Source organism: Anomalospiza imberbis, chromosome 1 (genome assembly GCF_031753505.1).
Source record: "Anomalospiza imberbis isolate Cuckoo-Finch-1a 21T00152 chromosome 1, ASM3175350v1, whole genome shotgun sequence".
In the NCBI taxonomy this organism is placed as follows: Eukaryota; Metazoa; Chordata; class Aves; order Passeriformes; family Viduidae; genus Anomalospiza; species Anomalospiza imberbis.
This window is the reverse complement of record NC_089681.1, coordinates 34,392,813-34,405,793: the sequence shown is the minus strand read 5'-3', so window position 1 is coordinate 34,405,793 and position 12,981 is coordinate 34,392,813. Positions and strand designations below refer to the sequence as shown.

The 12,981-nt window shown below is 39.6% G+C and overlaps 1 protein-coding gene across 2 annotated transcripts in view; it reads left to right on the top strand.

Annotated features, from left to right (window-relative positions):
• The window catches only part of PREX2 (phosphatidylinositol-3,4,5-trisphosphate dependent Rac exchange factor 2), a 172,333-nt gene that overhangs the window by 84,721 nt on the left and 74,631 nt on the right, over positions 1 to 12,981 (top strand). For both annotated transcript variants that reach the window (XM_068187119.1, XM_068187116.1), the window contains 4 exons: positions 601 to 749; positions 5,332 to 5,417; positions 7,650 to 7,786; positions 12,678 to 12,795. In XM_068187119.1, coding sequence (XP_068043220.1) covers positions 601 to 749; positions 5,332 to 5,417; positions 7,650 to 7,786; positions 12,678 to 12,795 — 490 coding nt within the window. The remainder of the gene's footprint in view (positions 1 to 600; positions 750 to 5,331; positions 5,418 to 7,649; positions 7,787 to 12,677; positions 12,796 to 12,981) is intronic.

Below are 12,981 nucleotides of genomic sequence, written 5' to 3'. Positions count from 1 at the left end.
AATAATGTAATTCAGCCACAGAGCTAAATGAGGTGATTTCTAGCAGTCAGGTTCTGCCATGTTCTCAGATGGCACTAGGGCTTTGCCCATACCCTGAGCCACTCTTTGTACTCCTGTAGTTCTACTGTAATGGTGCTTTTCTTGTTAGAAAAAGTTTAAAAACTCTTTGTTTTGGAACTTAGCAAATATTCACTTACTAAAATATTAATTGGGTCTTTCTTTATGAAAAGAAGCTTTAGTTCCTTTGGAAAATGGTGGATGAAAAATTAAGTACTGTCATCAAATAAGTGGCTCAATCAAAGCTGTTGTGTTAATTACTAAAAATTAATTGATACTGTAATACTGTCACAAAATCTTGCTTAATACTAGGTCTTGTATTTAGCTCTCTTCAGAATGGGTGTTTACCCTTCACATGAATTTAACCAGTTTTAGAAACATTTTGTGGTGTAAGTCCCCTGTGCATGGTATGTCAAGGAGCCATAAAGAATGTAAAGAAAATGTGAATATAATTTTTTCTATTGGTCTGCATGCCAGCAGAAGAAAACATAGTGTTAGTGGTTATAAAAAGCAAACATGTACACAACTGTTGTTGTTTTCTAGATGGCAGGCTTGGAAGCTGGGAAGAAAATCTTTGCCATTAATGGTGACCTGGTTTTTCTGCGACCCTTCAGTGAAGTGGATTGCTTCCTGAAAGCCTGTTTAAACAGCAGAAAGCCCCTGCGGGTTCTTGTGAGCACCAAACCTCGAGAGTAAGTTACCATTCCTCTGGGAAGTTTTACAAACAACAATTGAAGTGAATTTTCAGAGTAGTGGAACTTCAGAGAGCACTACTGTAAATGGTTTTTAAATGCTGTATCTGATCTGACTTTGCGAAATCAAGCAATTTGATTTGCTTTGATTTTGTTTTATCCTATTTGTGAGTCAGCAGGAGAATCACATGAGTACTTTAGATCTTCAGCTCTGCCACTTTAAATACATGCAGGTACTGCAAATTTAAATGAAATTTCATTGACTATATGGACAGTTTTGATCACTTATTTCTCGCTGTGTGTATTAAACAAATTCCTGTGTCTGGGGATTAGTTACTGGTTTGGCATTGTCAGACTGTGGTCTCATGGACCCCTTCAGCTTGTGTGTTGGTTGTGTAAACAGCAGGAGGAAATAAACAGCTCCTCATCTTTATGTAACATATGCATTTCTGTACACAGTTTTGCCCATTCCTACCTGAACACAAGTTTTGTTATGTAAAAGAAATACAGAGTGAGCCTATATAGGTAGGTTCAGTAAATATGTAAATGAGCATATTAGTATTAGTATATAAAGTTAATGCAGTTTTTTTCTAGGTTATACATAACAAAGAAGAAGACTAAGAAAAATTTGTCAGGAGTAATTTTTTTATTTGAAATTTGCAGAATAAAGAGGTGCTATCCTCTGTTACCACACAGCATACAGAGTGCCTTGCTCAGGAACAGCTCTGGTTAAGTGGCAGATCGAAGATCTATTTCTCCTCTTAACAAGCAAAGGTGTCTTGAGAAGTAAAATGGCACCCAGAACAGGAAAAACGAGCTAAGAAAAATAAATAAGGCATAAAGATGCTTATCTGGACTGATACTACAACATGTGTTCCCAACCCCCCAAATAAAAAAAAAAAAAGAAAATCCCCTAGACCATGTGATTGTAGAAAGCATAAAAGGCATATCTTAACCTTTCTTTAATACAAATGTTGGTTTAATTTCTGACTCAACTTGTGGGTGAATTTCAAGGTTGAGAGAGATGGTCTAGTCAATATAGAGTTCACAGAAGTCAAATTTGTTTTTCACTGTTCCCTGCTTTTTGTCAGCAGATGCTGCTAGCACAGCTGAGTTCACAGAAGACAGTTCTCTCTTGAATTCTTAGCCTAAACTGCCAGTGATGGTCTTTCATGGTTATTAGCATATTCTCAAAGCAGTTTCAGAACGCAATCAAATAGATGATATCAATAATTAATATATGAGTATATTAAATGATGTTATACTTACAAAATGTTTCAAGTGAAAATTTAATAATCTCTATATATTATTATATTTTTAAAATATAGACTTCAATGAAGTTTGGATCTCACCTTTGATGATAATCATCTCCAAATGCCTAACATTATGTATACTAGAAAAAAAAAAAGAAGTGCAAGAAATGATGCAATTGTCTTATTGAAAACTGCCTGTAAAGCAAGTTTGCTACAGTCCAAATGTATTTTAAAATCACTTTTCAGCATTGATTTGAATTTGTTTGCTTTTGCAATGGGAAATGGAGCTTGGGGCAAAGATCTCTGAAATAATAACAGAGCTGGCTCTAGATGGGAAGGCTGCAAAGTTAGATCAGTGCACTGTTATGCATGACCTAACTAGGTCTGATAAGGGCTAATGCAGCTGTGTTGCTTTTTGTAGACCCTGAGCTGATATCATGAGGGTATGCTAGCTTACTTTGGGTGAACTCAGGGCTTTATTTAAAGGAGTAGATGTGAATATTGATTCTCAGAATTGTGTTTTTGTTGGTAGGATTATTGCTCTTGTTCTTAGGCCAAGCAGGATCGCAGCACGGTGTGCTTACAAGTCATACAAACAGCACTGGATAATTCTTACTTTACAAAACTCAGTACTTTCTGTAGCTGCTCAGAAAAACTGCAATGAAACATTATTTCAAGAAAACTCAGCAAGGAGAGGCACCAGCTGCTGGGAGTGCCTGATGCCTCTGTGAGGCTGGGGACTACAAAGAGTTATTTTGGAGAAAGTGTGCTGTGTTTGAGGAGCTGTTTTGCAGGTGGAGCTACAGGAAGAAGTCAAGTGGCTATGCAGTGTTTGAGTGAACAAACAAAAGAGAGATCAATTTTTTTCAGCAGTGCTACAGACTCAGACTCCCAGGAGTCTTGAACCTCCATAATGGTGAAGAAGCAGATAGACCCAGAACCCTGCGGGGGAATTAGTCAAAGGACTGTTAAATTAGCCAGGGGTCTGTTAAAGATGAAGGCTGGAGGCACATCACAGCACGTACCAGTAAGAAGGTTCCTCTTTCTCTGAATGTGGCAAGTAGGACTGGTACCTTTTACAGCAGGTATGGGGCTCTGGATCTAGAAGGCCGAATAACTGGTGAGGTATGCGAAGATCCTTCTGGGATGGTGGGGCCTCCTGAAATGACACCACCAGCACCCTGCATCAGGACCTCCTCCATTAACAGGAAAAGAAGGATAGTTGTGATAGGAGACTCCCTTCTAAGGGGAATGGAGGGGCTGATAGGCAGACCTGACCCAACTCACACGGAAGTCTGCTGTCTCCCAGGGGCTCGGATAAGGGACATTACTGGAAAATTCTCCAGTCTATCAGGGCCCTCTGATTACTATCCACTATTGGTTGTTCAAACTGGCAATAAAATAAAACAGGGAAGTCTGAGGGCAATCAAAACAGACTTCAGTGCCCTGGAATGATTGGTAGAGGGATCAGGAGCACGGTAGTTGATTTCATTGATTCTTCCAGTAACAAGGAATAATATCAGTAAGATTAGGCAGATGCATCAGGTCAATGCATGGCTCCAAGGTTGGTGTCAGCAGAAAAATTTTGGGTTTGTTGACCATGGGATGATCTACTCAACACCTTGTCTACTGACACCTGATGGGATTCATTATTTCAGAGTGAAAATGTCTTTGCAGTTGTCGGGGTCCATTAGTACTGGTTACTTTTTAAACATCACCTCCTAAGGGCACAGGAGCAGGAAATTCCCAAATGTTGCAAGTCAAGTAGGTCAGGCAGAAGATCTGCTTTGTTGAACTGGGATCTTCTCTGTAAATAAAGCTAAAAAGGGAAGCATATGCCCAATGGAAGCAAGGTCAAGTGACGTTGGAAGAATACAGAGACTCTGCTCACCACTGCTGGGAGAAAATTCATGTGGCCAAAGGACAACTGGAGGTGAAGCTGGCCAGAAATATGGGGGACAATAAAGAATTTTTCAAATATATTAATGACAATAGGTAATGTAAAAATAACATTGACCTGTTACGGGATGGTCACCTCACAGATGGGGACAGGGACAATGCAGAGGTGTCTAATTTATTCTTCACCTCCTTCTTTGACATGGGTGGTGGTCCAAAGGGGGTCTCAGTGCCCTGAGCTGGAGGACCATGACTGTGAGAGCAATCAACTCTCAGCCAACCCTGAAATACTGTGAGATCTGATGCTTCAGTTGGAACTCTACAAATCTATGGGGCCTCATGAGCCTAAGAATCCTCAGAGGGCTAGCTGATGTCATTGTAAAGCCTCTCTTGATGATTTTTGAGTTGTCTTGGGAATCTGAAGAGTGCTAGCTGACTGAAAGCTGGCAAACATTGTCCCAGTTTTCAAGAAGGGCAAGAAAGAGGATCTGAGAAACTCCAGGCTTGTCAGTCTCACTTCTGTGTCTGGTAAAGTTATGGAGAAGATTATTCTGGGAGGTATTGAAAAACACCTGAGAGAAAACACAGTCATTGGTCAGCACGGCTTCATGAGCGGAAAATCCTGCTTATCAAACAAAATTTCCTTTTATGACAGGATACCTCACTGCAGCCTGCAACTTCCTTGGGAGCAGAAAAAGAGGAGTAGACACTGACCTTTTCTCTGTGGTGACCAGTGACAGGACCTGAGAGAAAGGCCTGTAATTCTGTCAGGGGAGGTTTAGGTTGGATATTATAAAAAAGCTCTTCACCCAGAGGGTGGTTGGGCACTGGAACAGGCTCCCCAGAAAAGTGGTCACAGCATCAGCCTGACAGAGTTCAAGAAGTGTTTGGACAGTGCTCTTGGGCACATGATGTGACTCTTGGGGTGTCTGTGCAAGGCCAGGAGTTGGACTTTGATGATCCTTGTGGGTCCCTTCCAGCTCAGCACATTCTGTATTTCTGTTAAAATGTAATATGGATCTGAGTTCTGCAGTCTTCTGCAGCTTCTCTGATCAGACCTGCTGTGATCTCTGGTCCCCAGGCTCTGTCCTCTTGACTGGGAGAGACTGCCTGCCTTCCCATGGCTTTTAGTGTTTCTGTGCTACAGCAACTTACCTAAAGATCAGTCCATTTGGGAGGATTTTTAAAGCTATGTCAGTGTTTTGATTATAATCAACATATTGAATTTCCCTGTGAAATAGATTGTTTGTGCTATTTCAGCTTGCTCTTATTTCTGATGCCAGTGGTGCGCGGTATTTGGAATAAGAATGCTACAAAACCTGAAAACTGATGTCAGTAAAAGTGTGGAGTTTTTTACCCTTGTAACCTACATGCTGCTGAATAACAAAATGCTACCTTTTGCTACTTTCATGTTAAATCTTTGTTTGTATCAGGACAGTGAAGATTCCTGACTCTGCAGATGGACTTGGATTCCAAATCCGGGGTTTTGGCCCATCTGTTGTCCATGCTGTTGGGAGAGGTAAGCCATAAGAGCTGTCAACGGTACTGGTAAATATGCATTTAATATCTAAATGACTTGGTTGAGATAAGTCAAAATTAGGTCCAGTAATCCATCTTAGATTTTTTATTTTTCCCAAAGTAACTAACTGTATTAAATAAACTCAAATATATAAGTTTTGTGTACTTATACTCTGTAAGCATGGATACATCTTCCAACTCTTTTTTTTAAATGTAGTCATACCAAAGTAGGAAAGTTAAGTTAAAGCTGTGCATTCTTTACAGATTAAGGAGTAGCTGAAGGATGCAATACAACTTTGTCCAATGAATGGCTGTTGGGAACCTGTGTGTTAATTTGTTAGGTGGCTGTGTGGTTCTGCAATGTTCTGGAAACGTTTTGCAAAGAAATGTGCTTTTTACAAATCTTTTCAAGAGTGTTAGTGGCTTTGTCTTAGTAATTGCAGATGGTTCATGTGAATACTATTTTGGGATGTGATTTTCAGATGCTTTCTATCCTAACTTGATGTTTTTGAGCAGTGCACTTGCGCTAAAAGAAGCTGAAGCATTATTTCTTGCTGCCTCATGTTGGTTATGGTGGAGCAAACTAACTGTATTTTCAGTTATTGTGGGACAGTTGTGTCTCTTTCCCCCTTCCTGCCTTTGTAATGAAGTGATCTGCAATACAGCGAGATTTAAACAGAGTTTGATGACATTTTGTTCTAGACTGTGGAGCCAGAAATTAGATTTTCAAAGGAAAGACTAATAAACTTAATAGCTGATGTCGTAATTATTTCTGCACCTGGATCTCAATTCAACTGCCTATCATTATTTATTAAGCACATACTTTATTCTGATTAGCCTCAACAATATGCAAGTGCTTGCTTGTGTGATTTGCTAAACCTGGAAAATGTTAAGCATGCGCTTACTTTGCTGAATTGGGACCTTAGGGTTTTCTGAAGAGAGATTTGGGATTTTTTTTTTGAGAGATACTAAATAGGATCTATTTATATGTTTATTTTTACGTCTTTTTGGGGGGAGGGGAGATTGCGATAGCTGGTAATAATGTAATTTCCAATGAATTTATTTTATATTAGATTTTAAATACAGCTTTAACCTAATAGTGATAATTCCTAAAATGAGAGAAGCTCATGTATATTCTGCAAGTTATTTCCTTGTCAAATATGCTCAACTGGCCAGTCATGAAGTCATGACAAGCTTTCTATTAGTCAGCCCTGCAAATTCAGTCTAGCCTTTTCTTTCACAGCCCCTAGCTTCTGCAACCCAGTCTGGCAGTCTCTAGGCTGTAGATTTTTGACTTCCTTGGCACCTCTGTGGCAGTATCAAGAGACATTTGGAGTCAAATATTCAGGTAGCTGGAACTAAGATCATACTCCAGCAGGCTGTCTTTCAGGAGTGAGTTTGAATTGCACTGAAAAGGCCTGGGGACAACAGCTCTTTTTGTAGTGCCTATTCAGTCACTAGATTTTCCCAACGTGGTTATTCAATTGTGAAAATAAGTCACTAAACCAAATATTTTATATTGCTTAAAGACAATGGGTTTTTTTTTGGTGTCATGTTGTGTGTATCCCCCTGTCCCACCCTCTGATAATTTAATTGGAGATACTCTACTTAATTATCTTTGAGATTTTGATTTAAAGCTCTAAGGCCCTCTGCTATAATTGTGTTGGTAGGGAAGATGAAAAAAAGAGCAATATCTTTGGAAATGTCTTTGGAATTTAGATATTTCACTTCATGATTAACATGATACTCTAGTATCTTATACTAGAGTCTTACACTTATACTAGAGTCTTATCTTATACTTTATGTATTGCCAGAAAACTTCTGTTTTCTATGTAAAATTGCAACACCTGAATTAAACAAGAAGCTCATAAGCTTGGGTCATATGAAAGTAGGCTAAGTTGTAATTAGTGACTTTCAAGCTAGAGCCATTTTATCCTTTTGAAGTCCCTTTCTTTGAGGTGAATTCTATGTTTTCATATTGCTAGTCAATGTTTGTTGTTTTATAAAGCAACCTTTAGGAAATTGTCTGGTCTCTTTTATGGAAACATCTGCTGGCAAACTCGAATTTCTTGGCATCCAACTGGTCTACGGAAGTACTCTGTGGTCAAGGGAAGTATGTAAGGATCAGTCAGACCAGGTTCTGATTTTTAAAAAAAGATTTTTTTGGACTGTAATCTTGAAAGGAGATGTTTAGAAAAAGAAGTCTGCTAACTATGTGGGTTTTTAATAATAGGAACAGTGGCAGCTGCGGCGGGTCTCCACCCTGGCCAGTGCATAATCAAAGTGAATGGAATTAATGTCAGCAAAGAGACTCATGCAAGTGTTATTGCTCATGTCACAGCCTGCAGGAAGTACAGGAGGCCAATGCAGGTATGTCTCATTCGCTGCCCTTGCACATTTTCTCCTAGATTTCTGTTTTTGGTCAAAGTAAACAATGTAGTGTTAATCTCTATGCACATATCTGCTGTGTTTGAGTGGGGTGAGAGGAAAGATGTGGCGAATAAAAGTGAAGAGAAGCCAATTGAGGTATAAAAGCTGAAGATTGCTCAATGGTGACGTTCAAAATCTGCTTAGTTTCTGCATTGAGATAAATATTATAGACAATTTTTATTATCTATTTCAAGCATTTCTGCAGTCCTATGCAGAAAGAATTTTGAGGTGTATTCTCATCTTGATGGAGAAGAAGTCACACAGCTTTCTGCCTGCTCAGCAGCAGGAGGATGAAATGCATAAAACTGATCTTCCAGAATTTTGTTGCACTTCAGTACACAGAGAGCAGAGTGCAGTTCCATCCACAAAAGTCAGAGTTCCCATTGCATTCCAGTCTTAAGAATAAGTATATATTCAAGGCCTCAAAATTTCCTTTCTTTAAATGCATTCAAATTTTGTTATCTTTGTCATGTTAGTTAAGGAGGAAATCTCAGGCTTCCAAGATAAAAATTTAGGAAGAAAACCAAACCAAGCTGGATTTTATAATGTAATTTTCCAATTCTCTGCAAGCTTTTAGTAAACTGGAACCAATATTATTAATTAACTTCACAAACAAACTCTTCAAGTATGTGTTTACTGAGGAGGAAAATCCAATTAAAATCAAGAGTTGAATCCTTCTCCCACACCTACAGCATAGTTATAAGAATTATATAGTTAGAACTGGGTCAGTCTTTATGAAAATGTTCTTGGGATGTTTGTGTTTAAATGGTAATACAGAATTGAAATTGTTACATGGCATATCAAGATCAAACTCACCTATGCTTTGAAGGAAGATGCACTCTACTAAAAAGAAAATGTCCTGTTCACTAGTAGCAAAACTGGCTAGAATAAAATATATACTTCTCAGGAACTATTTAAGGGAGCTGTTAAGGCATGTAGAAAAAAAATTAGGGAGGCCAAAGTTCAGTTTGAACTTAACTTGGCAACTTCTGTTAAAAATAATAAAAAAAAGTTTTTACAAATATATTAATAGTAGAAGGAAGGGTATAACCAACCTCTGTTCCTTATTGGTTGAGGCAAGCAACCTAGTAACTAAAGATGAGGAAAAGGCGGAAATGCTTAATGCCTTCTTCGCCTCAGTCTTTAGTGGTAAGACAGCTTGTCCTCAAGACAACTGTCCTCAGGGGCTGGTAGGTGGTGCCAGGGAGCAGAATGATCCTCTTGTTATCCAAGAAGAGGCAGCCAGAGAACTGCTGGGACATTTGCATATTTATAAATCAATGGGACCAGATGGGATCCACCCTAGGGTGATGAGGGAGCTGGCAGACGAGCTTGCGAAGCCGCTCTCCATCATTTATCAAGAGTCGTGGCTCACTGGCGAGGATCCAGATGACTGGAAGCTGGCCAATGTGACACCTGTTTACAAAAAAGATAGGAAGGAGGATCCTGTAATTACAGGCCAGTTAGCCTGACCTCAGTACCAGGTAAGATAATGGAACAGTTCATACGGAGTGCTATCACACAGCACTTACAGGATGGCCAGGGTATCAGACCCAATCAGCATGGGTTTACGAAGGCTAGGTCATGTCTGACCAACCTGGTCTCCTTCTATGACCAGGTGACCCGTCTGGTGGATACAAGAAAGGCTGTGGATGTTGTCTGTTTAGACTTCAGCAAGGCCTTTGACGCTGTCTCCCACAGCACACTCCTGGAGAAGCTGACAGCCCACGGCTTGGACAGGAGCACTCTTCGCTGGGTTAGGAACTGGCTGGATGGCCGGGCCCAGAGAGTGGTGGTGAACTGTGCTGCATCCAGCTGGGGACAGTCACCAGTGGTGTCTCTCAGGGCTTTGTACTGGGACCAGTTCTATTTAATATTTTTATAGATGACATGGATGAGGGCATTGAGTCCTTCATTAGTAAATGTGCAGATGACACTAAGCTGGGAGCTTGTGTTGATCTATTGGAAGGAAGGAGGGCTCTGCAGAGAGACTTAGATCGGTTGGATGGATGGGCAGAGTCCAACAGCATGAACTTTAATAAGTCTAAGTGCCGAGTCTACATTTTGGCCACAAAAATCCCCTACTACATTACAAATTGGGGACAGTGTGGCTGGACAGTGTTCAGGCGGAACGGGACCTGGGGGTGCTGGTCAACAGCTGGTCGAATATGAGCCAGCAGAGTGCCTCGGTGGCCAAGAAGGCCAGCGGCATCCTGGCCTGCATTAGGAGTTGTGTGGCCAGCAGGGGCAGGGAGGTCATTCTTCCCCTGTACTTGGCACTGGTGAGGCCACACCTTGAGTGCTGTGTCCAGTTCTGGGCCCTCAGTTCAGGAAGGACGTTGAGATGCTTGAGCGTGTCCAGATGGCAGTGAGGCTGGTGAGAGGCTTGGAACACAAGCCCTATGAGCAACATTTGAAGGAACTGGGGTTGTTTAGCCTGGAGAAGAGGAGGCTTAGAGGTGACCTTATTGCTCTCTACAACTTCCTGAAGGGAGGTTGTAGACAGGTGGGGGTCAGTCTCTTTCACCAGGCAGTAACTGACAGAACAAGAGGACACCGTCTCAAGCTACGTCAGGGAACGGATAGGTTGAATATTAGGAAAAAAAATTTCACCAAAAGAGTAATAAATTACTGGAATTGTCTTCCCAGGGAGGTGGTTGAATGACCATCTCTGGATGTGTTATATGTCTTTTTATAAAGACTGGACGTGGCACTTGGTGCTATAGTCTAGTTGAGGTGTTAGGGCATAGGTTGGACTTGATGATCTTAGAGGTCTCTTCCAATCTCATTATTCTGTGATTCTGTGAAAAGATAAATTGAATTCATTACTGCAGTTTTGTTCTCTCTGTGTATAAGTGTAGACTTTCTATGGATATTAGTGACATCCAAAGACCATTTATTAATCTTGGCTGGTGTGAATGCCTTGACATTAATAAATTACTTTGGGTTTTTTAATCAACTTGTATAATGACTTGAAGTTTTTACCTATACATAGTATTTATTTCAGTTTTAAAAAGTAACTGATCATAATTCATCAAATCACAGATAACTGAAGTTCCTCAGACAAGAGAAACTTCCTTTAGGATGCAGTATTATCAAAAACTTTGGGAGAATTGTCTAAACTGAAGTAAATGCTAGTATTTCCACTGGTGAAAAGACAGCTAAAATTTAACTCCTTATTCAGAAATTTGGTGGGTTTTTAAAATTATTTTTTGGAAGATGACTAGGGATTTCTTCTATTTTGTAAGTACAGTGCACACAGCCTATCACTTAATTACCCAGAATATTGCAGTCTCTCCTGTGGGGGAGAGAATCTTTTTCTCTTTCTTATATCTTTTACTTTTCAGGGTAAGAAGTCTTCCTGATTGCCTGGAGCATGAAGCTTCATTTCAGATTCCTTTGGTCAATAACTGCATCATTTCTTTTGGACAGTGTTTATCTTCTGTCTTGTCTGAATAAAGAAAATTGAGATCAGATTTTGCTTCTTGGGATTACAGTTTCTTTGCAGTGATACTAATCATGATTTATGCTTAGTTGGTTCTCCTGTAATGATTCTGAAGAACATTGCTCTGAGTCATAAGTAGTTAGTATTTCCTATTAGATATTGGCATGGCGGTATCAATGCTGCCAAGCGTGTCTGTAAGAATCCATAACTAAGCACCAAGCTTTGAGGTGAAGTGTGGATTTCAGAAGCATTCTTCTTGATCAGCTTCTGCACAAGTGTCTTCCAACAATCAACATAGAGCTCTGAAAGTTAAGCTTATTAAAATATTTTATGCTGTTGAGTGAAAAGCGAGACATAGATGAATCTAGGAAACCTAGAGAAACCGTACCAATGGGATAAAGATAGAAGCTGATTGTTGCATTTTAGCAAAGGATAACTGGATGTATTTGGCACTTTGCATGAAGATTTTAGCAGCCTAAATGTTTGCTGTCCTTTCTTAACTTCAAATTCTTCTGTGAACTTATTTTTGAATTCAGATTTGTCATAATCATGTCATTTTTTTCTGCTGTAGCTGTTGCAGAAGGAGTGATTAACTAACTTGTCAAGCTTGTTTTGAAGTGTAAGGAACAAAGAGTAATCTGGGGATGCCATGCTTGGTAGGACCTTTCACAAGGGTATGATGGACCTGTGGCTGAGTTACAGACTGGGTAGAAGATGTAAGACATACATGTGTCTTCTTCAAAGGTCATATGACACGTGTATGCCACCACTGTGACACTGTGCTCGTGTGTCACTTAGCTACAGAAGATGGTGGACATTTGGAGCCTCTGGTTCTTTTCTTTGGGGGGCTGCAGGGGGTGCTAATCTGTGGGAAAAAATAAAAAAAATATATTACTACACTAGTAAAATACTTGTAATACAGGCAAATGTAAGTAATGAAGGCTGTAGTATAGGTTCTTTGTGCCAGTGACACAAGGTGATGGGTTAACTGGACATTCTCTGTCTTTGGTTGATATTCCATAACTTTTGCCACCAGATTTGTGGATGCACAGCAGACTTAGCAAAGCAAAAATGTTTTTTTTTCCCCATAATTTCTTGGGGAAAAATATTTTTCAGTCTGCAATTTGATTTGAAATGTCTTACATTATTTTTGGCAATGACATAAAAATGATAGATGTCATGCTGTCACAGACTTCATACTGTCTCATGACAATATATGCTGAAATAAAAAATAACTTGCCAAAATTCTTTGGATGGTTTTATACAATGCCAAAATTCTCTGGATTTTTTTTTTTTTTTACTTAGGCCTTAAAAATAGTGAAATAGTTGTTACCAGTTACACTTGCAAAGCTTTTTCTAGCTGTTTATTTTTTGTTGTTTTTCTAGCAAGATTCTATACAGTGGGTTTACAACAGCATTGAAAGTGCACAGGAAGATCTTCAGAAAACAAACACCAAACCCTCTGGAGATGATGGAGGCGACGCCTTTGACTGTAAAGTGGAAGGTATTGATGCTTGTTGGATCTTGTTGTTGCTGAGAATGCTATTATAATACAAGGAAAATGTAGGCAGTGGGTTTATTTGCAGAGAGGAAGTTTTGAGCAGACCATAAGATGTGATTTACATAGGGATTTGTTCTCTTATATATTCTACACATATAAATTTAACATGCTATTCTTTGAAAACTAGCA